The sequence below is a fragment of the Nannobrachium achirus genome, assembly GCF_963921795.1.
Source record: "Nannobrachium achirus genome assembly, chromosome: 1".
In the NCBI taxonomy this organism is placed as follows: domain Eukaryota; kingdom Metazoa; phylum Chordata; class Actinopteri; order Myctophiformes; family Myctophidae; genus Nannobrachium; species Nannobrachium achirus.
The window spans coordinates 54,315,667-54,341,388 of NC_137810.1; the positions used below are offsets into that span (position 1 = coordinate 54,315,667).

A 25,722-nucleotide genomic window follows, 5' to 3' on the forward strand; every position below is an offset into this window, starting at 1 on the left:
GCCACAACTAGCCAATAAATCACAGTGTTTCAACTGTAAACACTGCGTAGCAATCTAGCAAGGCGCTAAGATGTGTGATATGTGAACACAGTCAACACATCGTTATCATTGACACGATCATTCATATTGTTGCCTTTTTATTAACTTCATCGATCAAGAGTTGTCACCGTGTGATAAAGTGAGCAGTCAATGTATTAACTAAATGAGTGGTTCTCAAAATGGGTTCTGGGGTGCTTGAGGGGTTCCAGCTAAATGGGTTAATCTAGCACCAAAACAGTTTAATCACTTTAACCGCTTAAGCGATGTATCATGAGCTTGTAGATCTACTATTTAGTGGTTGCCCCTGCAGGGAAACCAGACTATAGTACTTCTCCGACTTTATTCCATCCATCCATCTTTCCATCTTTCTTTCCCCTCCTAGATAAACTTTATTTTGCCTACTCCTCCCACAGTTTTGGCGGCTCACACTTTGGCCACATGTCAACTCGACTGGCTTCATCGGGAATCGATTCCTTGCATTTTGCTAAGAGATACGTTATAGTTTAATTTATATATATACACATTGATTCATGAATTAAATATTAAACTTTTCCCAAATATGGAGAGGATTGACATCATATATGTTCTGACATCATAGACCACATGAGACGTCTAACACAGCATGTCCATATATGAGCATGCCAAGATATGGTCTTATTAAAAGGGACAAGGACGGAATGGTTAGCACCGCTCGAAATGGGACACAAGTGTTTGCAAGTGTGACTTGCCTCAAGGCAACCACACTTGCATTGTGCACAGGCGCTGTGTGCTTGTAGATAGGCTATTTTCACTATCTTAACACATCTGGTGCCAACCCCGAGTTTCCCGAGTTTGTATTGGTACTACCGCTGTGCAAAAAAAATTTTTTTGGACCTCCAGAAATGTATTAGGCATGATCGCGATCGCGAAATTGCATGTTTAACCCCCATACCAACCCATTCTTTCAAACATGGCAGCCATGTTTGTTTACATCTGAAGAAACTAGACCAGGTCAACCTGGTTGTGCCAGACCCCGGTTCTGCCAACCCCCTGTCTGTCATCATCATTTATGACATCATGCCTTTTGTAGGCATGTCATCATCATGTCATCATCATATATACCCTTTATATAGAAAAGGGACAGACCGACATTTGCTTATGTAGGCCTACCCATTTCATGGGTCTGGCAAACATAATGGCTGATAAATCATGAATGCCTGAACGGATTTCCAAGCGGATTTTTTTGTTTGAAAGCTGTGAACAGTGGGCACACACGTGGTGCATCATCTAGGCATGGGCGTGCACTTTTTACACAATTGCACAATTACATGGAAGTCTATGGTAACCATGGCAACGTGGGACATTGAAGAGAAAAAATCATAGCAACATAAGTGTTAACTATGAATACAAAACGAACGGTTTTGGACACACAAGGTTTCCACCAGACAACAACGATATGAATTTGGGGGGTCCTTGACATGACAAGGTTTGAGAGGCAGACTTACAGAGCAGGAGCTGGGGTCTTTGGTGCCGGGGACCGCAGGGCTGGTGCTGAAGCTGGTGTCCACCACAGAGTTGAAGGTGTCTCCAGGAAGGGCTGAGCTAGGACTGATGCTCAGGCTGGTCAGTGCTGTCTGGGGCAGAGGACGCAGCATGGGCTGCAGGGAGACATACACACACACAGTTAGATATTTATTTTACTTCGTTTTCAGGCCAAGGACCCCTTAGTAGAGAGAGAGATGAAGCAGGGACCCCCACAACCTTATCATAGATTCCATAGTTTCATTGTTTGACAGCTCAATCATCAGGGTATTTGGGATTCATGACAATTTGTGTTTTCAGATATTTAACCACTTGAACTGTCAATATTTAATAAACTTGACCTTTCATTCTGTACTTAGTTTGCTCCTTTTCTCCTCTACACCAAACCGATTTGCAGAAAATAGACAATCTACAAGCTCACAGCGCGGCAGCGCCTCGCAGCGCTATTTTTGGCTTAGGTTCTCAGAATATGGATGTTCAAGTAGTTAATATAAAAAATCAAACCTCAGATTTGAAGTGAAGCGGTGAATCTTAGTATAGAATTGTCTGGAGAGCCAAATTGTCATGTGAAGCTTGACCAATGTTCAATTCTATATTTTGGACTGGATAGGCCTGGACGTACGGGACAGATAAAACCTGTTCATTCTGGACTGAAATGACCATATATGGACGTGGGACACACAAAGCCACTCATTGGAAGCGGCTTTCACCGCTTCAAAAATGAGATAAAAGGTTTCTATCACACAAAGCTTTGGAGCACGCCCTGTAGTAACTCTGAGGACCCCCTAGGGGTCCTGAACCCCCTGTTGAAGTTAGACAACTTATGACAAGAATTTCAGCATGCTTTTTTTCAAGCAATGTAGTCCCTGAACGACCATACTGGCATCATTACTTGTCATTGTCTATTCACTGTGTGTTGTTGGAATACCTACTTGTATGCTAGTTGATTATCACACCTTACTGACATTAACAGGATCCAATTCCTCAATAGCAGAACAAATAAATGGTTGGCGGTAATGTCAATTATACGGTGAGTCATAGTCGATGGGCTAAACATGCCAGAACACCACTCTGATCATCTAATGTTTACTAGAGTAAAGGTTTTTATTTTCAAGCAATGTTTATAATATTCAAACAGACTCACACTTGGGGGATGTAACATATTATGTAGGCCACAATGTCAATTATACGGTGAGTCATAGTCGATGGGCTAAACATGCCAGAACACCACTGATCATTTAATGTTTACTAGAGTAACGGTTTTTATTTTCAAGCAATGTTTATAATATTCAAACAGACTCACACTTGGGGGATGTAACATATTATGTAGGCCACATCATCACCTCAAGTCCAGACAGCCCTTCCGGGCCGTCAAATCCAGCATGAGTGATTGAACTCCCTCATCCAAATGGTAAAATCAATGCATATAGCCCATTGAAATGAGCAGACAGAAAAGATCTATGATAGCGGTGTTTGGGTACATTAGGTTGATATATTTTCTCGGCCCGACCCCGTCTGACTGATGTTCTAATTGGTCTTGGCCATGACTAACGACACAGCGGGACTAATGGCGGGGCGCTGGCGTTGTCACCTGGAAGATGGAGAGCGCTGACTTGGCGGCAGGGTGCGTCACCATGGTGACGGTGTTCTCCGCAGAGTCACACTCGTGGATGGTGACGATCTTCAGGGCCGGGGGAGGGATGTGAAGGTGCGTGAGACGTGCATTCTTCAGGTGGTGGAAGTCCCCTTCGGTGAGGGTGTACCTGATGGGGTGGGCAAACACAAAAATACATTAATTATGTCAGATTTTCACTTATCCTCCTCGTCCTCGATATAGAACAAAATGATTTGTGCATTTGATTTGTTCCCGGAAAGCACTTTGTAACTGCAATTATATAGTGTTAGCTTAAAGGTGATACACCATGAAATTTCACTTTTCCTATTTTAAAACCTTTTTTTGGGGTCCCACTAGCACCTTCTATCCTCACAAAGTCCCATTTCTGACCGTTGTGTCTTTCTCTGGTTTTGAGAAGGCGAAAGTTAAAAGTATCCCACGGGTTCTCAAAACAGGCTGTCCAGATTTGCTGCCGATTGTGACGTCATCTGCCGATTGTGACGTCATCACACAAAAAAAAAAAAGATGAAGGCCGAAGTGGAGAAGGGTTCCATGGGGGGGGGGGGGCGCAGTTCAGGCCAAAAGGTGGTACTGCAGCTGAAAATGCTCTGAGAGCCATTCAAAAATGAGAGAGGCTCTCTATTTAGGAGTGGTAATTTAGCTTCAAACCTTTTGAAAAACGTTTTTGGGACATAAACAATATGACATAACTACTTTTTAAATGCATGGTGTATCACCTTTAAGAAAAGCGTATTAGAATTATAACATCATCCCTTTTGTTATGAAAGAATAAGTCATTTAAATGCAACAGGTCATGCACTTTGCATACATACTGTATCTAACCACATGGGCAAATTGTTCTCTACAACATACTTTACCATGCCTTTGCATCATTCATATCACAAGACACGAACACCAAAGAGAAGCAAATGGTAAAGGATTTGTATCAGATTTATCTGCCAACTAAATCGTTACCAAGAATCTCAACCTTTTAATACATGTTATTACACATCTTTATGAACACACTGGTAAAGACATTTCTTGGTAACGATTTAGTTGGCATAGTTTCATGTTTCCCTTACTGAAAGCAATTTCTGCCACAGCATCTGCAATAATGCATTTAGCCTAAGAGAATGATTCCTTCAGAAGCATTAGCATATCTTCAGACTGAGGTGGGGTTCTGGGCCGAAAGTAGGCCACTGAGAAAGAACGAGAGGGAGCGAGAGAAGCCACTTCCCTTCCATACCACACAAAACTCACTTTATATTCATCAAATTAACCCTTAACTAACCAACGTATCAGTGGAATGGATACAGTAAAATGTGACCGTCTTCTTGGCACCATGAGAAATGGGGAACTTCATTTCAATTCATGATTCTCCTCAGCACAATAATGGTGATCTTTGAACGCAAAATAAAAACGAAACAACGCTGACAGTTTTCTGTCACAAACAGTGCTGCTATCCTTGTAACATAGAGAATGAGATGTGCCAGAACGTGGTCCTCATCAAGATCGATGGAAGTGCAAAAGCACAGCATGTTCAATATTTCTGCCTTTAGTGCTTTTAGAGGTGTGATAAATTATATGCCTGCTAACATTCTCTAGGAAAGAACACTGCACTGGTTCCCGAACGCCGCGACCTAAGCATACACAATACATCGCTCTTTCCCAAACAGTGTGTTGCAACCCATTTGTGGGTGACTGACCAACTTTTATGACTCGAGTGAAAATAAAAAGAAAAGACATTTCTTTGAAGAATTATGAACATTTTCCAACAAACAAACAAACAAACAAACACATCTAACAAATTCCATAATTAAATAACAAAAAATTAACTAATTTAGGCCCTACTGCCCCAACCCGAAAATCCAGAGGAAAAAGCTCTTGGTCCAGGCTGCCCCGAGAAACCAGAGAATTTAATTTGTTTTCATTTATAAAAACAATCCAAAATCGGATCGCCGCTCTGTGGTTCCTCAGTACCCCAGCCTAGAGCTAGTGCTTCTGGTGTGGGCCGGTAAACGGAAGCGGATCTGCATTTTTTTTGGCCGGAACAACCCATTTCTTCCTGCTCTGTTTACTTCCTTTGTAAACAACACTGCTTCTAGCTCAGCAATGGTAGCATGGATTAAGATGGGGTCTTTTGTAATCACAAAAGGACTGCAGCATGCATGCGCGTGCACTACAGTGCACGATGGACACGCCTGCGTTAAAAGGTTAGAAAATCGGGGTGCCCGCTGGCCTACTGGTCCAGGTGCATACCACATAGGCATTGCCATGTAAGCATTGATGCCTGACGGCGTCGCTGGTTCGATTCCCGATCCGGACGACCTTTGCCGCGTGTCAGTCCCCGTCTCTCCCCCCATTTCCTGTCAGTCTACTGTCCTATCCAATAAAGGCATAAAAGCCCCCCCGCAAAAAAAAATCTTTAAAAGGTAAGAAAACTGTGGCAGTCGCTGTTTTTTCTTGGCGGTAGAAGTATAGAAAATAGCCGATCTACAAGCTCACAACGTGGCGCGAAGTAGATCTGCTATTTCCACTTGTTTGGGTCCCAGCCAAAATATCTAATTTCTCTTTTGGGTCACGGGCTAAAAGGTTTGGGAACCACGTCTGCAATTATGAAGCCCTATTTAAAAATAGTGAAAATAGCCAAGCTACTAGTTCAGCTTGTACATTGGCTATTTCCCCTATTTGTTTTCCTTTTTTATTTTGACAAATCTTTTAATCTTTTGAAATAATTAGAGAATGTGGAGGAAACGTAAAGAGAAATAAATCCTGTCTGACCTTCGCCCCTTCTCCAGGGCCTTCTTGCCGTGGTCGAAGAGTGCAGCCTCGTTGAAGGAGACCCTGCGGCCCGCACTGGTGCCTGTGGAGAGGAAGCGCTCCGTCTCCTGGTCAGGAGAGCTGGCCATCGACAGACACTCGGACTCATCCACCCTGATGGTGATCTCTGGATGGGAAAATAAACAGACAAGTACATAGTCAGACACACTCGGGGTTCGATTTGCTGTGTTTGTGTGTGTGGGGGGGGGGGGTTAGGGATGGGACGATAAGCGATATTATCGTTTATCGTGATAAAAAAACACTCACGATAATCGTATTGTGGAGATTTAATTTATCGTGATATCATCCTCTGTCATGCAGTACAGTACAGTAGCTTGTAGATGTAGAAAGATCATAGAACTGCTATTTTCAAAAGATTTTTTATACATTTCGAAAACTTGAAATGGGACATTCACCATACGAGTACGTTTACTTTTGGCACTTTAAGTATACATATTTGGATGCCAATACTTGTGCACTTTTACCCAAGTACATTTTTTATATATATTTTACTGATACATTTACTTAAGTAAAACAAATGCGAGTACTTCTTCCATCTCCGTCTCTCTCTCTCACTCACCATGCGTGGGTTGAGAATCTTCCATGTAGGTGGTGTTGGTTTTCTCGGGGTCATCGCTGGCCCTGGGACACACACAGACACTCAGATCAATGCTGTGACATGATTACCCCTGAAGTCTGCGGCTTCAGCTCGTAGAACCCAGCCAACACACAGGCAACCACATAAACCAGTGGTTCTCAACCTGTGGGCCAGGGCCGTGAGGATATTGGAATGGTAGACTCACTCCCTAGCTTCCGCCGTGGTCTGAAGACTCACCAAAAAACATAATTTTAACACTTCTGTACACTTTCTGGAAAAACATCTTCCTCCTAGAAGAATCATACCTGATGATCATGTTTTAGGGGGGAAATCATGGCAGCCTGTCTTTATAGCCGGGGAGCCACTGTGCCAAAATGAGAGAAGACCTGTGATGTCATGACATACTCAACATTTTATTTTTTCCTATTAATTTGGTCAATAAGGTACACAGAATGAGAGGCCTGCTCTGCCGGAAACACTGCGAAAAAAAGGTTTCCCATTGACTTCACTATACTGGAAAAAAACACACCAAAAAAAGTAGCATGTGAGGGGTCAAACTAAGGGTTCTTCATGATTCCGAATCCATTGCAAGCATTTGTTTTGCATGAAAAACATTCCTTGGGCTAGATTTCAGCCTCTCAAACCTGTGAAAAGTGATGAGTCATCACTTTTCACCGTTATTTTGGTCCGTTTTCTAGCACAAGAACCCCTAGTTTGACCCCTCACATGCTACTTAAAGCATATTTTTTTTGGTGTGTTTCTTTCCTGTATATTGAAGTCGATGAAGTGAATATACAAATGGACATAACTTTTTTTCGCAGAGTTTCCGGCAGAGCAGGCCTCTCATTCTGTGTGACCAAATGAATAGAAAAAACAGAAATAAAAAGTATGTCATGACGTCACAGGTAAAACCCTATTCTTTGAGCTTTTGGGCCTGTGGCTCCCCGGCTATTAATAAATACACGTATAATATAATAAAAGGTAAAAAGATAAGGTATAGAATAGACATGAAGGATTAGGGTACGCTTAAGTACTAAATAATAGTACCAAACTGAACACTAGAATAACTGAAGACTAGAATAACTGAACATGAAAGTAATCTGGCGATAAAACAACAATGAAACAAACATTCAAATATACTTTACAGAGAGTGCTGTTTTTTCTCTCCTTTCATTTATTCCAGACTTCTCATCCATATTGGCTTACTTGGACTTTTAACGAATCTTTTCAGAGAGCTACGTGAGCAACACGATGTCTGGTCAACGTTATGTCTGGTAGACATCATGCTTACGCCCCTGGGAGACAGTGGTGAAACCATGGGTGGGCCTGGCCTGTCACGGCCACAGCCATTTGAAGCCCTGGCCCACACAATCACACTGGCTCACATTATACATATCGTCTTAAACATGCTCAAAATGCATTGGTTTGGTAGAATTAATGGCAGAGAATACACTGGATTTGATCCGGTCATAAAGTAACCAAAACACAGAGCAGAAACTAGAAGCAGTGCTCTTCCAAGAACAGGTCTCATGCACCAGGTATTGTGGCCTCCTGGTGGCGTTATAATAGGCCAATGTGAAAAGGGTGCCATGTCTTCTTCGGCCTTTTATGGCAATCTGACACTGCATGCATGATTTTGTTCCAAAAACGTGTTGTGCAAAAGTCGAACTGCTGGTGGCGCAATAACAGGCCAATGTGAAACGGGTGGCATTTGATCCATGACCTAGTGGGACTGGGAATGTGTGTGCAAAGTTTCACGGAAAGCTGCATTCATGATTTAAGTCCTGCCAACTTTGGAGGCCAATGTTAGCCAATCAGGATGGAATATGAAATAACAGACAGACCCGTTGATCACATGACTTAATAGAGATACTGTGTGATTGTGTGATTTGTTTCCATAAAATCTGAAGAAGTAATAATTATCCAAAAATGTGTTTTACATAAGTGGGCCTCCTGGTGGCGCTATATCCTCGGCCTCTAGGCAGTGCACATACAAAGTTTTACACTGATCAGTGGAGTTATAGGCAAAAACACGAATCGGCCTGTTATAGCGCCACCATGAGGCTCATTTGAACATTTTGAAGTGGAATTTCTTCCTCTGCCTAGCTATTGGGAATTTGCATGCACAATTTCACCAAAATTGCACTGCAGTGTTCAAGATTTGAGGCATAGTTCAAAACTGACCAATCCTGCAAACTTAGGAAGCCAATCTTAGCCAATCAGGAAGGAATATGAAAAATCTGAAAGACCCGTTTCGTTTAATGACTATAGACATACTGTGTACCGATGTGTGTGTTTATTGGAAAAAATCTGTAGAGTACTGCATGTCCAAAAATGTGTTTTACACAAATCCGCCTCCTGGTGGCGCTATAACAGGGCCATGTGAATAATTGGGGGCAGAGGTTCTCCTTTGGCACCCAGGGAGTGTGTGTGCACAGTTTCGCTGCCATCGTGCCGACGATGCCAGAGATTAGCTGCTTACAGACGGAAGGACGGATGGACGGACACACGAACACACATGTGGACGGACAGACAGGGTGCAAAACACAGCTTCCCCCTGCCTTTCGGCCTGGCGGAGACAACTAGGGATCTTTGGCAGTTCACAGAATGGCAGCGTAGTACTACCAACAAAAGTGAGGCATACCAAAAACGCACCTTCCATGTTCTAAGTAAACTCTCTCCCCACACTGTCAGGGATTTTGGTGACCCCTTTCCCCTAGCACAAACATGGACAGAGCTTTGACCATCTCAATCCGGCCCTCGAATGTGAGTGATGCAGTAAAGCTAAAAAAATAAAGAATAGTTGGCCCTATTGTAAGGTAGTAATAATTCAGCACTATGTGTTTCAAGTTTAAATCCAATAGTTTGTATGGCCCCCTGCACAAAAATGCTGCCCGCCATCCATCCATCCATCTTCAACCACTTATCCGGAATCGGGTCGCGGGGGTAACAGTTCCAACTGAGACTTCCAGATTTCCTTATCCCGAGCAACTTCCTCCACTCCCTCAGGGAGTATACCGAGGCGTTCCCAAGTCAGTTTGGATACCGGTATTTAATCCTTCCATCTGGTCTTTGGTCTGCCATGGGGTCTCCTCCCAGTGGGACGTGCATCAAGGACCTTCCTAGGAAGGCGCTCATGGGGCATCCGTACTAGATGCCCGAACCACCTAAGCTGACTCCTTTCCAAGTGTAGGAGCAGCGGTTCTACTCCAAGTTTGTCTCGGGTGACTGAACTTCTCACCCTATCTCTAAGGGAGATACCAGCCACCCGTCTGAGGAAACCCATTTCGGCCGCTTGCACCCAAGACCTTATACTTTCGGTCATGACCCACACTTCATGACCATAGGTGAGAGTAGGAACGAAGATTGCTCGGTAGACAGAGAGCTTTGCCTTCTGGCTCAACTCCTTTTTCTTCACAACAGTGCGATTTAGCGACTGCAAAACCACTCTCCCTTGCTCTGAAACCACCTTGGGTCACAATTTCCATTTGCACACAACCACACAAGATTTCTCAAAATCAACTTTTTTTTTCTCTTGCCACCTTCCTGACCGTATCAAATCATTGCTGATGATCCAATGCTAACTGCACACCTCTGCAATTTGAAAGATTATTCAGCACACACTGTGCTGCAAGACATCAGACTGGAAGTTGACTATGGCACCGGTGTTGTGTCAATAAAGGTGGGCGTTTTCAACAGCAAAATAGTTATTTTTCCTCCGTTTTGTTGAAACAATTGTACAGAGCCTAACTGGTATTTTGAGAAGCCTGTTCATATTATAGACAGCTGTCTTGTTAAGTAACGGAGCGCGTCTGATGCGCCTGCCTGCTTCTCTTGGTCAAGCTCTGGATATGTAACTGGCAGCTGTTCCTAATGTGGCCAGTTTGTTCACATATAAGTAAACTATAACTGACCACATAATCAAAGTGTGCACTGAGTTTATTATGCACGTTGAGTCTAAATATGATCATATGAAACATCATAGTCACGGTTCGGGTTGACAGCAGCACAACACCGGCAGGCCGACACTCCACCTCTGCTCTGTTCCTCTAGTTTTATTTCAGCTTTCCAGGTGTTTTATTTTTTTGTGTTTTTTGTTTTTTTTTGTTTGTTTTTTTTAGCCTGTGGTTGTTTTAATAACCAATGTTCTCTAAAGATGATTAGAGACTGCTTATATTAAGGTTTGCGTCATAACTGGAGTAAATATCTTAGTCCAAGCAGCAAAACTAAAAACATTAATTAACATTCGATCCTGACCGATACTGTCGTCGGCTTGTCTGGAGATGTAAGTGCAGCAATGCTCTAATTAATGAAATTCGTTGTTGTGCCAAATTGGGTCAAATATAATCATAAAATATACTTCCAATCAGTGATTGGAGATTGGAGAAAAAAAAGGATAATAATAAAATAATGAGCTATGTTAAAAAGACCTTCACGAAACAGCAATTTTCACTATAAATCAGCCAATATTGCACTTATATTGTTATATTAAACGCATGTTTTGAGATATCACAATGAAACTATCCTTATAGTGATCATGTACCTGTGGCATGCTGGTGTGCTGCCTTTACAATATACTGTATATATATTACCAATATATATATACCAATTATTATGATGCCAACTTTTTTATATGGCTTTCTTCACCAACGTGTTCATAAAGGTGTCTTCTAACACCTCTCAATTAAATTCAACCTCTCCAACTGAACTCCTCTGGGAAACTTTGTGGGAGCCAATCAAAGTTGGGAATGACTTCCGACCTAACCTTGTCGGCCCGTCTTTCAGCAGCGGGTAAGGGCTAAATTGGGAGAGCAGCTACACACGTTGCCCGGCGCTGACGCTTCTGCTCGAGGAAACTTTGTGGGAGCCAATCAAACTTGAGAAAACCTGATGTGAAACACCGGAATACTATTAATTGGCCAATATGAGCTTGTGGGATGTCTAACTAGATGAGGTTTGTGGGGGTAAGAATGGCCCCCTGGTCCCATCCATCAAATTGTGGTGAGCATAATTTTCATTTGTTATTTTTTGTTGAGGCATATTCTTTAGATTCTTGGGGTTCCTAGAAAGCCAAATGGAAATTGGTATAGTTTGGCGTTAACTTTGTTTGAGATAAACATCAGAACAACAGAAATGACCATGATGCAGCCATCCCCTTACCAAGTTCATACTAATTTTTCATCAGTCAGATACACTGAACATATTTTATTTAGAATTATGTTATCTATAATATTATATACAGTATTATAATTGTATATAATTATATTTAGGCTTTGATTCTCGATTATGTCACGTTGCTTCATTGAATTGAATTGAATTGAATTGAATTGAATTGGCATGTTTCTTGGTCACATACTAAAAAAGCAGCATTAAATACATTATTTACTGCTATAATATTAATATTGAATTTCGGCTCTGTTTGAAGGATTACATCTCAAAAACCTCTCTCCCCAACTTTTCTTTTTCTATTTTTTTTTTATCCCACTGCAGGGGGTTACTAAATATTGGCCAATAACTTGAGTTGACAACACATGGCAATTTATTGGATTTCTACTGTACAGTAGTTCAAACTTATCAGCTGAAAAGGAACAAGCTAAATGCAGGACAAATGCAGTGTTGTCAATTAATAAGTTCTAATTCACACCTATTGAAAAGGTCTGAATCAAAGCAAAAGGGTTCTTGCATATTTATAAAACAATAACCATTATGATAGTATGCACCTGCTCACATTGTGACATCTTCATATCTTTGAGCGAGAAGACACTATCCCTTATAATATCATTATAGCCTATCATTAATTGCTGTCTTCCTCAATTTATGTTGTTCAAATCAGGTGATCAGAATGTTCTGTGAGGCAGAAAGAATAAACTGAAATCTTTCTCCATCATCTCTCTCCGTCTGATAGGATTGTGTGTGTGCATGTGCATGTGTGTGTGCGTGTGTGCGTGCATGTGTGCGTGCACGTGCGTGCATGCGTGCGTATGACTTGAGGGATTTCTCTGTCCATCCGGATCTGTGCTGCTGCCTTCTTCTTTCTTTCATTTCCTCTTCACACTCTGCTTCTCTCCAATGTTTGCGTGTGTGCACGCGTGCGGGTACGCACGAGCATGGCTGGGTGCGATGCAAGATTAATCACTGCCTATGGCTGCAATGAAATCTCATTACACTCATCATTTGTACCAGTCTGTACGATTCTGCTCTGCTCTGCTCTGCCCCAGTGAGTCTTGCTCAGTCCCTGTACACTGAACCCTCTATGTGTATATAGCAGCCGTGCTCTCTATTCAAGTGCTAGTGATAGTAATGCCTGCCACTGTGTAAAGGGACAAAGCATCTGGGGTTGAATGAATGTGGATGAATCACGAAAAAGAAAAGAAAAGGTGAGCATGAATATTGAATGTGTTTTCACTGCAATGTTTTCAGAACCGCCCAGTGGGGGATTAGGACCTCCATATATTGAGCAAATCGTTGCTGTCGGGTGTAAACTGTCCAAAACTGTTATTTTTCAGGATTCAAATTCAGAAATATTATGTGACAATGTTGTATACAAAGCAGGGCATTAAAGGAGTCATCCAGACCAAAACACATATAGGGTTAAATCTGTCTTTTATCATACCCCTTTATACCTGCTTTATTCCATTTTTTTCATAGCTGCCCCTGTTGCTAGATTTCGGCTGCCCCTGTTGCTAGATTTCACGGGCCCTCTCATAACTAACAGAGTGTATAGCCTTTATACTAGTACGGTTATTTCTTCAGCTTCAAAGTTAGTATTTTTTTATTGGATTGTGTTTACACAACGTCCTGAGACCAACCAAACCGCTGTTTTGACCTCACAGGCACCCTTACTTGTCAAACCGACCCCTCCCTCCCCTCCCTTTCTAGCCTCTCCTCTCCCTGCTCTGGTGCAGAGCAGAAGCCGTTTGACAAGTAAGGGTGCCTGTGAGGTCAAAACAGCGGTTTGGTTGGTCTCAGGACGTTGTGTAAACACAATCCAATAAAAAAATACTAACTTTGAAGCTGAAGAAATAACCGCACTAGTATAAAGGCTATACACTCTGTTAGTTATGAGAGGGCCCGCAAAATCTAGCAACAGGGGCAGCCGAAATCTAGCAAAAGGGGCAGCTATGAAAAAAATCGACTAAAGCAGGTATAAAGGGGTATGATAAAAGACAGATTTAACCCTATATGTGTTTTGGTCTGGATGACTCCTTTAAAGGTAGGGTAAGTGATTTCATTTAATTCAAATAATAACAAAATTATTGTTCTGATAGTACTAGTTACTATAGAGTGTTTGGTCCATATTTCACTTCAGCCTTATCTCCTGTGAGGAGAAAAAATCAGTTTCAAAAACTGTTGGGTGACAAGTTTTCCTCCAATCAGGATAGAATGGGGCCTTCCTCCAATCCTGGTCGGGTGGGGGCGGCCCCCACTTGATCAAGATTGGAGGAAGGCTCCCGCCTGTCACCTACATGAAAACTGAAACTTAAGTGAAACTCTTACCCTACCTTTAATGTATGAGAAAACATGAAAAGTTTAAATATGGAGATAAGAGGTTTCTGCCTGACAACAAGTAAATGCAACATGCAGTCTTGTTTTACAATGCTCAAGAGCTTGATATACTTTGTTGCTCGCTGTGTCACCCAACAGAACAGATCTACAAGCTCTGCTATCTTTGATGCATGACACTGGCGCACAACCAAATAAGTAAGTAAAATCTATTTGTAGGTCACCTTTCACAGACATTCATCTGTTCCATCACAAAGTGCTTCACAACAATAAAAGTAGAACGAATAATTGTCAATAATAAGACAGAAATAAAACAATCGGCAAGTATAAATCACCCCTAAATGATACGCATGTATCAAAACAACATCCCGCTTCCAGCGGTGGAGACGCCCCTCTTGGTCTGCCTGCCTCTGATTGGCCAAAGCCTGTTGCCTTGTCAACAACTAGTTTAAAGATGGCGGCACCCGGTGGGAACGCTGTCATCTCTGTCAGGCGCGTAGCGCGTTACTTTAACAATAAAACCAGACACGTTATAAGTTATCTTGAGTATGACTGTAGTTCGGGTTTTAATGTTAAAGTAAAGGTGAATTCGAATAAGCTTTATGGAAATGCAACTAGTGACTAGTGAGTATGAATGTTAATTCAAAACATTTTATGGTTCCCCTTAATTGTTTCCTACAGCCCATTTTTTTTACAAATGTATTACATTTTTGGCTGTTGTAAATAAACAGTTATCCTTACAAGTGTCTGCATTTTCAAGTAGTGAACAATAAAAGACAGTAGGCTATGTTAAAGATTATTAACAAAACAATGTTATCATTTCAAAACGTGTTGTGAGCTGTTTTCACTAATTCTAATTTATCTTTTGTACCATACTACCAACCCATTACAAAACATGTTTTGTAATGGGTTAAGTTTATTTTGAGCACAGCACAAAGGGTCAAGTGCAGGCTTTTCACAGTAGCCTACAAAGTTTCAATTAGTTTCAATTTGCGTGTGTCTTGTTAGCAGCGGAACAAGAGGGGTGTCTCCATAGAGCAGGGTTCCCCAAATAGTTTTCCCCAAGGTCCGAATTATGTCTAGGGTACCAAGCAGAGGGCCACAACATTGCAGGGGGCGACGGTGGCGTTTCCGCTACTCCAGCAACAGTTCAGATATCATCACTGTCGGGCAGAAACCTCGTATCTCCAAGTTTCAAATGTGTAAGTCTTTTGGTAAAACAAAGCACTGCTTCATGATACAAGATTGTCGCACAAAACTAGTGAAAACAGCAGATCTACAAGCACACAACGCCTCGCGATGCGAGGCGTTGTGTGCTTGTAGATCGGGTAGGTTTCCACCCAACAATGACGATATACTAGTGTTGTTGCTGCTCTTATACTACCATTATTACTGCATGGGGTTGGTGTGGGCCAGACAGTAGCCCCCCGCGGGCCGCAAATGGCCCGCGGGCCGCCTATTGGGGAACCCTGCCATAGAGTATAGGGGCGTCTCCACTGCTGGAAGCGGGATGTTGTTTTGATACCCGCAAATGATACTGTAATGGGGTTACATCATTCCTTCCTGCACCCTACTGCAACAAGCCTTTTCATTTGAATACTAAGTATATTTTGGAGCTGTTCGGGGGTGTCTCTGCATTGTCTGGGGGACAGCGTTTGCGTGCGCACAAAATGTTCTGAACTCCTTTTAGTGCTTGTACACTAATCTTTATGAAGAATGTCTCGCACGGCGCCGTGGTGGAGCATTGTTAGCCCCATTAGCAAGTCAAATGAAATCCATTTACTGTGTAATTATACAACGTGAGCAACACTGAGCACGAACGGCATATCTTCTCCAAATAATGACTGAGTATGAAGTGTGAAGTATCTATGGGCTTGATGTACAGTACTGTACTTTGTAGCAGGAAGTCTCTGCTGACAAACAGGCACGTGCACACATAGACATCAAAGGGGGCTTGAGCCCCTGCCCTTTTATCCGTCTGTAAAAAAAAGTTCCCTCTCAAGACCAGGAATGCAGTTTTCACTATGGTGAAAGAAATGCACATGCCATACCTGAAGGCAGCATTTTTCAAGAGAATTGCCATGTCCAAACTCTCCTGAACTTGAATGCAGCAGCTTATGTTGAAAGAATTGCCCTCTCACTATGTGTAGAAATAAGGCATCAAAAATAGCCGACCTCCAAGCTTGGAGGTCTGCTATTTTCGATATTTTCACCAAAAGGCCCTTTTCGAAATGTCAGCCCCTGCCTCTCTAACATTGGAGGTCTGCTATTTTCGATATTTTCACCAAAAGGCCCTTTTCGAAATGTCAGCCCCTGCCTCTCTAACATTCTCTGCACGTCCCTGCTGACAAACATTGCTTTGTGCTCGTTCGTGGGCGTCTCACCTGGCATATCGGCCCGCGTCTCGACAGCAGCGTCGGCAGGCGATGACCAGGACAGAGACGAAGACCAGCGTTCCTGCCAGGAAAATGGAGAGGATGACCAGGAGGATCAAATAGCCATCCTGCTCCCCTGCAACCTCCGGTGGAATCTCCTGAGATGAAAGAGAGGGAGACTTTGTATCTGTAGCAAAGCTAATGCAGTAGGTCAGTGTAGGGCTGTCACAATTATTACATAATCGTCTAATCGCAATCATTTGACATAATCGCAATAATTTTTTGATAATCGTCATAATCGTTTAAATGTTGAAAAATGTTTACATATGTTTAAACATTAAAACAAATTGTGGAAATAGATCTACAAGATGCGACGCGTTGTGAGCTTGTAGATCAGCTATTGCCACTATCAATGTTCTTTTTAAAGTGTAAAGTTGTCAAATATGTCCTTCATTTCTTTGTATATTTGGGTTATGTGTCATATCTGCCATGTGCAACTTCAAAGCCTACAAGCCAAACAGAAATGTAATTGTCAACGACAAAAACACAATTAAATCGTTAAACGCAACTATTTGAGTGACAATTAATCGTCATGTAAAATGTCATAATCGTGACAGCCCTAGGTCAGTGGTTCTCATAGGGATGGGACGATAAGCGATATTTTATCGTTATTAAAAAAAGAAAACACTCATGATAATCGCATTGTGGAGATTTAATTTATCGTGATATGGTCCTCCGTCATGCACTGGGATCAATTCACCTTTTATTTGCCGAGCTGCATATCCGGTACCAAGATTAAAAGATACTTATAATATATGTACTGGATACAGTCCTCTTTTCACTCTCTTTCAAATGTCGCGTTGCGCCGCGTTGTGAGCTTGTAGATCAGCTATTATTTGGCCAATGTTCTGCCTCAGGATAATGGATTTTGATTATGGCGATAATATCGTAAATCGCGATTTGTTTGACACAATAATCGTGATGTGACATTTTTATATCGTCCCACCCCTAGTTCTCAAACATATTCTTGTCAAGGACCCCCTACAAGCGACACGTTGTGAGCTTCTAGATCGTCTATTTTCAAATAGCTGATGACTGTAGGGTTAAAGTGGTTGAACTGAATTTGCAGGGGACCCCCTGGAACCCCCTCAAGGACTCCTGGGGGTCCCGGAACCTCAATTTCAAGAAGCACTGTTGTAGGTACTGTAGGGAAGTGGCTGGTTTGTGTTCATACAATAAAACTATAATTTCTCAGTGCGATTTATCAATTAATGCCAGGGCTATTAAACTGTCTCCGTCTTAATTGGGGGAATTCAGTTAGTTTATCATAAAAGACAATATTTTTTTTTTTCTTTCTGGAGAAACATAGTGAAATCTCAAAATCTTTTTTCCCCCCCTGCTCATTCTCAAATCCACAAAATGTGATACAGTATATACTCTAGGTATAATTGTAATGAAATCAGACAAACCTGATGGAGTAAGTACATCCATTTTATAATTGTGTCAGCTATCATATACTGTAGCTTACTGCAACTCATCTCTACAGTATTTCATTCAGTTCAGTTCCAAAACATAACATAGGCATGACTGACCAGTACACAAACAATATTTGTAATAAGACTGTGTTCAAAAGTAGCAAAACTAGCCTATCTACAAGCTCACAACGTGTCTCATTGCGACGTGTTGTGAGCTTGTAAATCTGCTGTTTTTGTATGTAATTTGTTACTTGTGTCTATGGAGTAATAACAAGAGCTTTAGACTAAATAATAACTAAATTGGATCCATTACAACACAAGTTCTTTTTTTTTTACATTTCCTTTTCCACAGTTTTGGACATACAAGGATTCCACCCAACAACTGCGATTTTGTATCACGTATGTTGTACTAGGTGAGTTGTAATCTGTGATGCTCCGAACACTGACTCGCCGAGTGAACGTGCAGCAAAGTGTTAATGACAACTGGACACTGACGTCAGGTTGTGTAATTTCTATGAAGGGGAAATTAAAGACGAGATTAGATCAGAGATTGAATTATTTCAGGCCCAGGTCAGGATATTCTCTATTTGATAGACAGTCAGCCAAAAGAGAATATGAGGGGAAAGCAAGGGGCGTCACAAGGGGGGGAAAGTGGGACTGAGTTACTAGGGCCCAAGGTGGAGGGGTCTTCATTATTTTATACTTTAGCTATTGAAAAATAGCTGATATACAAGCTCGCAGCGCGGCACTCGGTGCCGCGCTGCGAGCTTGTAGATCTGCTATTTTTCTTTAAGCAAACATTTGTAACTAAAGTTTTGCTTCTGGGGAGTCCCTGTAACTAAATATTTTGAGATGGGTGTCCGTGGCCAAATACATATCATTTTGGGGGTCCTTCACATGAAAAGGTTAGCACCACTGACATAGAAACATAGGTTCTTCAAAAAACCTAAGAAGGATTTGAAATATTCAAAGACTTGCACAAAAATAGCAGATCTACAAGCTCGCAGTGCGGCACTCAGTGTCGCACTCTGAGCTTGTATATCTGCTATTTTTCAATAGTTAACGCACAAAATAATGCCTAATAATGCGTTCCCAGTTCCCCCTATGAAGAACAATCATGGGGGGCCCGCAGTGAATCCTTGTACCCACCAAGAGCCCAGAATTTGGTGCGACGCCCCTGTGTTTGGCAGTAAGCCGGACATGTGCACTCACACAGGAAGTTGGAGAGAGGAGACTTACTGTGGAGTTCTCTGGTAGGATGTTCCAGACGGTGGAGTCATTGCTCATGGTCCAAGCCAAGCAAGAGAGTCCCCTTGAGAGATAACACACACACACGCACACGCACGCGCACGCGCGCACACACACACACACACACACACACACACACACACACACACACACACACACACACACACACACACACACACACACACACACACACACAACGGAAATTAAGGCTTCTGTTCCCTTCATCCAACCACAAACTGACATATTTGGATGCCTACACGGTATAGCTGCTTACTATCTGTGTTAATCAAGACAACAACAGATACTGTAACTAGGGATATGACGATACGCGATGTTATTGTTTATCGTGATAAAAAAACACTTGAGATAATCGTATATTGGAGATTTAATTTATCGTGATATCGTCCTGTCATGCACTGGGATAGATTCGCCTTTTATTAGCTATACAGTACCACTTAAACCCTCTATAATTGGTAAAAGATAGCCTACCCTACATGATACATGCTTTTTTTCACCCTCTGTCAAATTTCTTTGCCAAAAAAATAGCAGATCTACAAGCTCACAAAGTGTCGCGTTGCGACGTGTTGTGAGCTTGTAGATCTGCTATTTATTGGCAAATGTTCCGCCCCAGGGATAATGGATTTTGATTATCGCGATAATATCGTAAATCACGATTTATTTTGTCACAATAATCGTGATATGAAATGTTCAGGCCATCGACCCCTTAGCTGAGAGAGAAACAAAGCAGCGACACCCACTATGAATATTGTTAAGAATTGTGTTGCATATTCAAAGTTTTTGAGAAAGCCTTCCATGCAACTTGATAAGAGGCTTTTTAGCTGATTTTCTCATCAATGTGACCGTTTAAAGATTTGAGACTAGCTTGGAAGTTCTCCACATGGTTTTCTGTACCCTGGGTTGCCTCCAAGTGATGCTGGCAGCTCAGACGGCTTCATAAGATTCATTTGAGACAGCACAATCTGTGAATGTTGTCTACACATTATCTTTTTTGCTAATAATATGTTGGATTCATGTGTACTTTCAGACATTTAAAACAAAATGGGGGGAGGCAGGTGTTCTATCACAAATATTTGGCAGTGGCTCAGGGGTAGAGAAACCGTCATTAGATCACAGAGGGTTCCCGAAGGGTACCCCAGTTCGATCCCGGGCTCCCCCTGAGTTAGTGTCGAAGAGTCCTTGAGCAAGACTCTGAACCCCTAGTTTCTCCCGGTGAGCTGGTTGGTGCCTTGCATGGTTTCCTCCGAGATCGGTGTATGAATGTGTGTGTGTGAAAGGGTGAATGTAATGCACAATCTATGTCAAGCGCCTTGCATAAAGGCGCTATATAAATGCACCATTTACCATTTACCACCGGTAGTAACCCTGATAACCCCCTAGGGGTCCCGGACCTCTACGTGTTTCATAAACTTAAGAAACTGTTGTGTGATACTGTCTGGTGTCATTTTGTTCTCTGAGCTCTCCACTCAACTGAATCATCATCACCCACCACCCTTAATTAGAGGAAAACACTCAGATAAATTCACAGCGCAAAGAATGAAGTGTGTGTGTGTGTGTGTGTGTGTGTGTGTGTGTGTGTGTGTGTGTGTGTGCGTGCGTGCGTGCGTGCGTGCGTGCGTGCGTGCGTGCGTGTGTGCTTGCGTGCACGAGTGCTGAATGAATCAATTTGCAATTTTTCCCAGAGAAACTGCCACAAAGTATTAGCATCTCTGCGGTAACTCACAAAACATAACTTTGTGTCAGTCCCAGGCTCTATACGGTATAAGTGCTTCTCTCTCTCTCTCACTTTCTCTTGTTCTCTCCATTCTAGCTCGCCCCAGGCACTTCTAATCGCCAACCAGGGGCTCCAACAGCTCATCTCCACTACAGTACCACCACTAGTGGTGCTGCTATGCGTTCCTTCTTACAGATCATAGCCATTAAATATGTTGCTGCTGCACCCGCCCACGCACGCACGCACACACACACACGCACACACACACGCACACACGCGCGCACACACATCTACTCACCCGGCAGGAGAGAAGCAACATGCCAGTGGCAATCAGCACTACTAGGCAGGCAGTAACCGCACCACATACAGTACAGTACACTGAACTTCAGCACCATCGTCTGTGTGAGCTGCTGCCACTGGCTCTGGCTGGTGCGCTGCCAGCCCGTCTATGTGTCTGCTATATAAGCCAGCCCCTGCCTGCGCCTCCCCACCAAAAGCCTGAACTATGATGGTGCTCATCAGGTTGCAATCAGAATGCCCTCCCTGCAGTACTATATCACAGTCTGCTTTCTATACCACACAGCCCCTGTATGCGTGTGTGTGTGTGTGTGTGTGTGTGTGTGTGTGTGTGTGTGTGTGTGTGTGTGTGTGTGTGTGTGTGTGTGCGTGTGTGTGTGTTAGGGATGGGACGATATGCGATATTATCGTGTATCGTGATAAAAAACACTCACGATAATCGTAACGTGGAGATTTAATTTATTGTAATATCGTCCTCCGTCATGCTCTGGGACCAATTCACGACGCATTGTGAGCTTGTAGATCTGCAATTCTTTGGCAAATGTTCCACCCCAGGATAATGGACTTTGATTATCGTGATAATATCGTAAATCACAATTTCTTTTGTCACAGTAATCGTGATATGAAATTTTCATATCGTCCCATCCCTAGTGTGTGTGTGTGTGAGAGAGAGAGAGTCTCTTACCCTGATGGAGGGCTTTGTGCGGCAGGCAGCTCTAGATGTGCGGCGCTCTAGTCTGGCTGTGGTTCTGGTGGATCTTTCTTCCTCAGCTGCTCCCTCGCTGCATCATCTTCAGCCGTGCCTCTCCTCTGCCTCCTCTGCCCACCCTGCAGCGGCGGTGTTCCCCTCAGGGCTGGCCCCGCGGCCCGGCAGCACAACCACCAGCAGCGGCAGCAGCAATGCCGGTTTCTAACATGCCTGCAGGGGGAGGAAAGAAGTGGACTCATCATGGTTACTCTCTCTCTGCTTTGAGGAACGGATACAACACACCATAAATGGTGTTCTCTCTTCTCTGAGCCTATATCACATTATGCGTTCCACTACTAAATTCTTAAAGAGTGGGAATCGTTGTCCTATGGTGCAGCATGACCGGACCCACTTATTTGATTTATTCATGCATGATGGTATGACTGTCCAAACTCTTCTTTTTAGTCACTGTCACCACAGCACATTCCTGTCTCATTCTTATTTCTTTTTTTTTTTTTTTTTTTTTTTTTCCGACAATAACAAAGTTGAAAATGTACATTTCATTTCACTGGCTAAGATATATTTTTATAACTAGATTAGAAGTTGAATTATATAGTGTCAGTCAGTCACCTAATGGCAGAACTCCATAGGAATTCATTCTAACTAATATATTTTCTTCTTCTTTCGTGTCCTTAATGATTGGTTGACGACATTTTATTTCACAAGCTAATCTTTATGTAGACATTTGCAAAAGTTTCAACATGCAGGAAGTCACAGGTTACTGTTGTTAGCTTGTTCATTACTATAAGTCCAATACAGCAGATATAGGCTATAGGATATTACAGTCGATGTTAGAACATAATACTAGGCTACCCACGTTTGGGTACCGCATGATGTGTTAAACCATGGGTAGCATTGTTTTTATTACTGACTAGTTGATGTTTGGTCTTTCAGTTTTAGACTCATTTGACATGTCCTGCAGCTATTTCTTGCACAAGAATGGGCTTTAGTAAACACGTAATGTTTGCCTAATGGGACATGCAAAAAATGCATTTGATTTCTCCGACAGATTTGTCACTAGAACAATCACACCATTGGTAAGAGAATGTGTGCCAAAAATCAAATCGTGACAGGCTGACAGCTGCTATTATAACCTCTTTATAATAGGAGACAATACTGATAATAACAGGGCGCGCCAAAGCAATCATCCAGGTCCTGTTATTGCCTGTTTACTGCGCTCATTTCTTTGCTCCGAATGAAACATCGTTCTCGCATTGCTGTGGCCCTCACCTTCCAACGAATGCGACATAACATCGTTCACAAATGAGATTTAACCTGAAGTATAAACTCAACATGGAAACAAAAAAGAATAAATTCTAATGTGCAACAAGAGAGACCAATAAACCAACGTGCCGTTCGATTTCTGCAGGCGCTTGTGATTTTCAACAGTATGAAACCGACAGGAGGAGGAGGCTGTCGGCTGGAAACCTGTAACGTCCAAACCCGTTCGTTTTGTATTTATCATTTTAAAAATGATTTAAAATAGTGAAAATAGCCAATCTACCAATATGTTCCCTATTTTTGTGCGCGACAGTCTTGTATAATGAAGCAGGGCTTCACTTTACGAAAAAACCTTGGAGATACGAGATTTCTGCCCAACTGTGGCGAGCAGCCTAGGAGTGATCAGTGGTTTTATAGGCTACAGTACAAACAACACACACATGCATGCATGCAGCAGAGATAGCTGCCACTCACCTAATCAATTAACACGGTCCATATGGGGGTACGTGCAGGGCAAAGCCAATGCCGTCAAACTCTCGCTGCAACACTTTAATTTAGATTTAAAGCTAAAAGTATTTATGAATGAAACCCTGATGCATAAGACACACCCACCCACCCAGTCAGAGACGCGCCACGTGACGTAAAGGGGGGGTGTTGAAGAGCTGATCAGCGAGGCTTGGAGCGTTTTCTTATTTAATGGTGTCACTCATCACCGTTTTTGTTGTTTTTCTCCAAGGAGGAGGAGGAAAGGAAGGGGATGATGGGGTATTTGGGCTCTGTAAATAATAGCCTACCTGTCTTGGATAATATGCTAAATGTTGCATTATAACATATAGCCATGTAATAGACCTATGAGACTTTAATCAAATAGTTTTACATTGGATATAGCCTACTACCAATTGGCAGTGGAAAACCCCTAGTGTATCTGTTTATTTCATTCCTCTTTTGCCAATAATAAATAAATGGGTCTCAGCGTCAGTGGTCTCTCAGAAGCAGTCAAATTTCCCAGATATGTTGGGAATCTCTACTGCTCAGACAAAGCATAATATGCCTACCAATTGGCCAGATGGTGGCACTATAACATCAAACTTTATATTTTTGAAGTCTCACAAATGTTTTTTCTCCTGGAGTCTTTGGGTGCAGTCGTGCAGACCAGATGCAGAGGAATCAATCTTTATAAGCCACGCCCATTTGCGCCTAGATAGATTCTCTATTTATTCATATGTTATAACACATACTCTGTGTGTGTATATTACATCTAGAGTGTGTGTGTGTGTGTGTGTGTGTGTGTGTGTGTGTGTGTGTGTGTGTGTGTGTGTGTGTGTGTGTGTGTGTGTGTGTGTGTTGTGTGTGTGTGTGTGTGTGTGTGTGTGTGTGTGTGTGTGTGTGTGTGTGTGTGTGTGTGTGTGTGTGTGCGTGCGTGCGTGCGTGCGTGCGTGCCTGCCTGCGTGCGTGCCTGCCTGCCTGCGTGCGTGCGTGTGTGTGATGTTTTGATGTTTTGATGTTTTCATTTGTTTTCCTCAAAATGTTTTAGAGTTCCAATCTGGCTTCAGAGAGTCCCATTCCACAGACACATGCCTCATCTATTTGAATGATTACAACAAACTGCTATTCACTTTGGCAACTATTGTGGCATGGTCATGCTGGACCTCCAGAAGGCATTTGACACCGTTGATCACTCTATTCTGATTGATAAACTTAAAGCTATCAGTCTTGGCAGCACATATGGTGAGATGGATGCACTCTTACTTGGTGGGGAGGGAACAGATGGTGGAAGTCTGTTGTCTTGCATAGGGTTGCCCCGCTGATCAATATTAAAACACGAAAGACTCTAGAGTCTATGAGGTGCTCTTATTGGGCCCCTCGTTGAATACGGAATCCTCGTTTGGTATCACGATGCCCCAATTGCCTTAAAGTTAAAGCTCCAAACAGCCCAGAACAAACTGATTAGGGTCGTGCTTGGTCTTGCTCCTCTGGCCTAGCCTAGCTGAGCTAGACATCCCAGCCATGTTAAAACAAGGTAGGGATGATAGATACTGCAGTTAGTTAGCTAGCTGCATTAGTATCTAGGCTGGTTATACCAGGCTACCTCTGGCCCACCTCACCGCTTATACTACAGCGTGGGGTGGCTTACAGTAGCTGAGTACACAGCAGTTTGCAATGGGCCTGGTGTACAAGATACACTACACCTCCAAGATACCCATGTACCTGACAAACTACTTCCTAAAGGTCAAGGATGTCCACGATCACAACACCAGAGGCAGCTCCACTAATCATGTTCAATGTAGATTTAACAAGGCTCTAATTTGTTCTCCAGCCATACCACCAACATGTGGAATGCCTCTGGAAAGTCACCTTCAGACGGCTACTGTAGGCTTTTTGATTGATTGATTGAATTGATTGAAGAATTTATTAGAAGTTTGCAATAGAAAAAAGTACAGTTTCATGACAGTACAAATCACTGGTACAAGGTCAACTAAAAGGAGATCCTAGAAAGCCGAGGCTTATTTCCACAGGAACTTAGGCTTAG

The 25,722-nt window shown here is 42.6% G+C and overlaps 1 protein-coding gene across 1 annotated transcript in view; it reads right to left on the reverse strand.

Moving 5' to 3' along the window:
- Positions 1-22,025, reverse strand: part of cbarpb (CACN subunit beta associated regulatory protein b) — a gene marked incomplete at its 3' end in the record, with an annotated part of 31,951 nt that extends 9,926 nt beyond the window's left edge. Inside the window, exons 1-7 of the mRNA XM_080729935.1 lie at positions 21,909-22,025; positions 19,186-19,258; positions 16,481-16,629; positions 6,576-6,637; positions 5,957-6,122; positions 3,152-3,323; positions 1,524-1,676 (exon numbers count right to left, since the gene is read on the reverse strand). Of these exons, the coding sequence (XP_080586061.1) occupies positions 1,524-1,676; positions 3,152-3,323; positions 5,957-6,122; positions 6,576-6,637; positions 16,481-16,629; positions 19,186-19,233 (750 nt within the window). The 5' untranslated portion in view covers positions 19,234-19,258; positions 21,909-22,025. The remainder of the gene's footprint in view (positions 1-1,523; positions 1,677-3,151; positions 3,324-5,956; positions 6,123-6,575; positions 6,638-16,480; positions 16,630-19,185; positions 19,259-21,908) is intronic.
- Between the last annotated feature and the right edge of the window lie 3,697 nt (positions 22,026-25,722).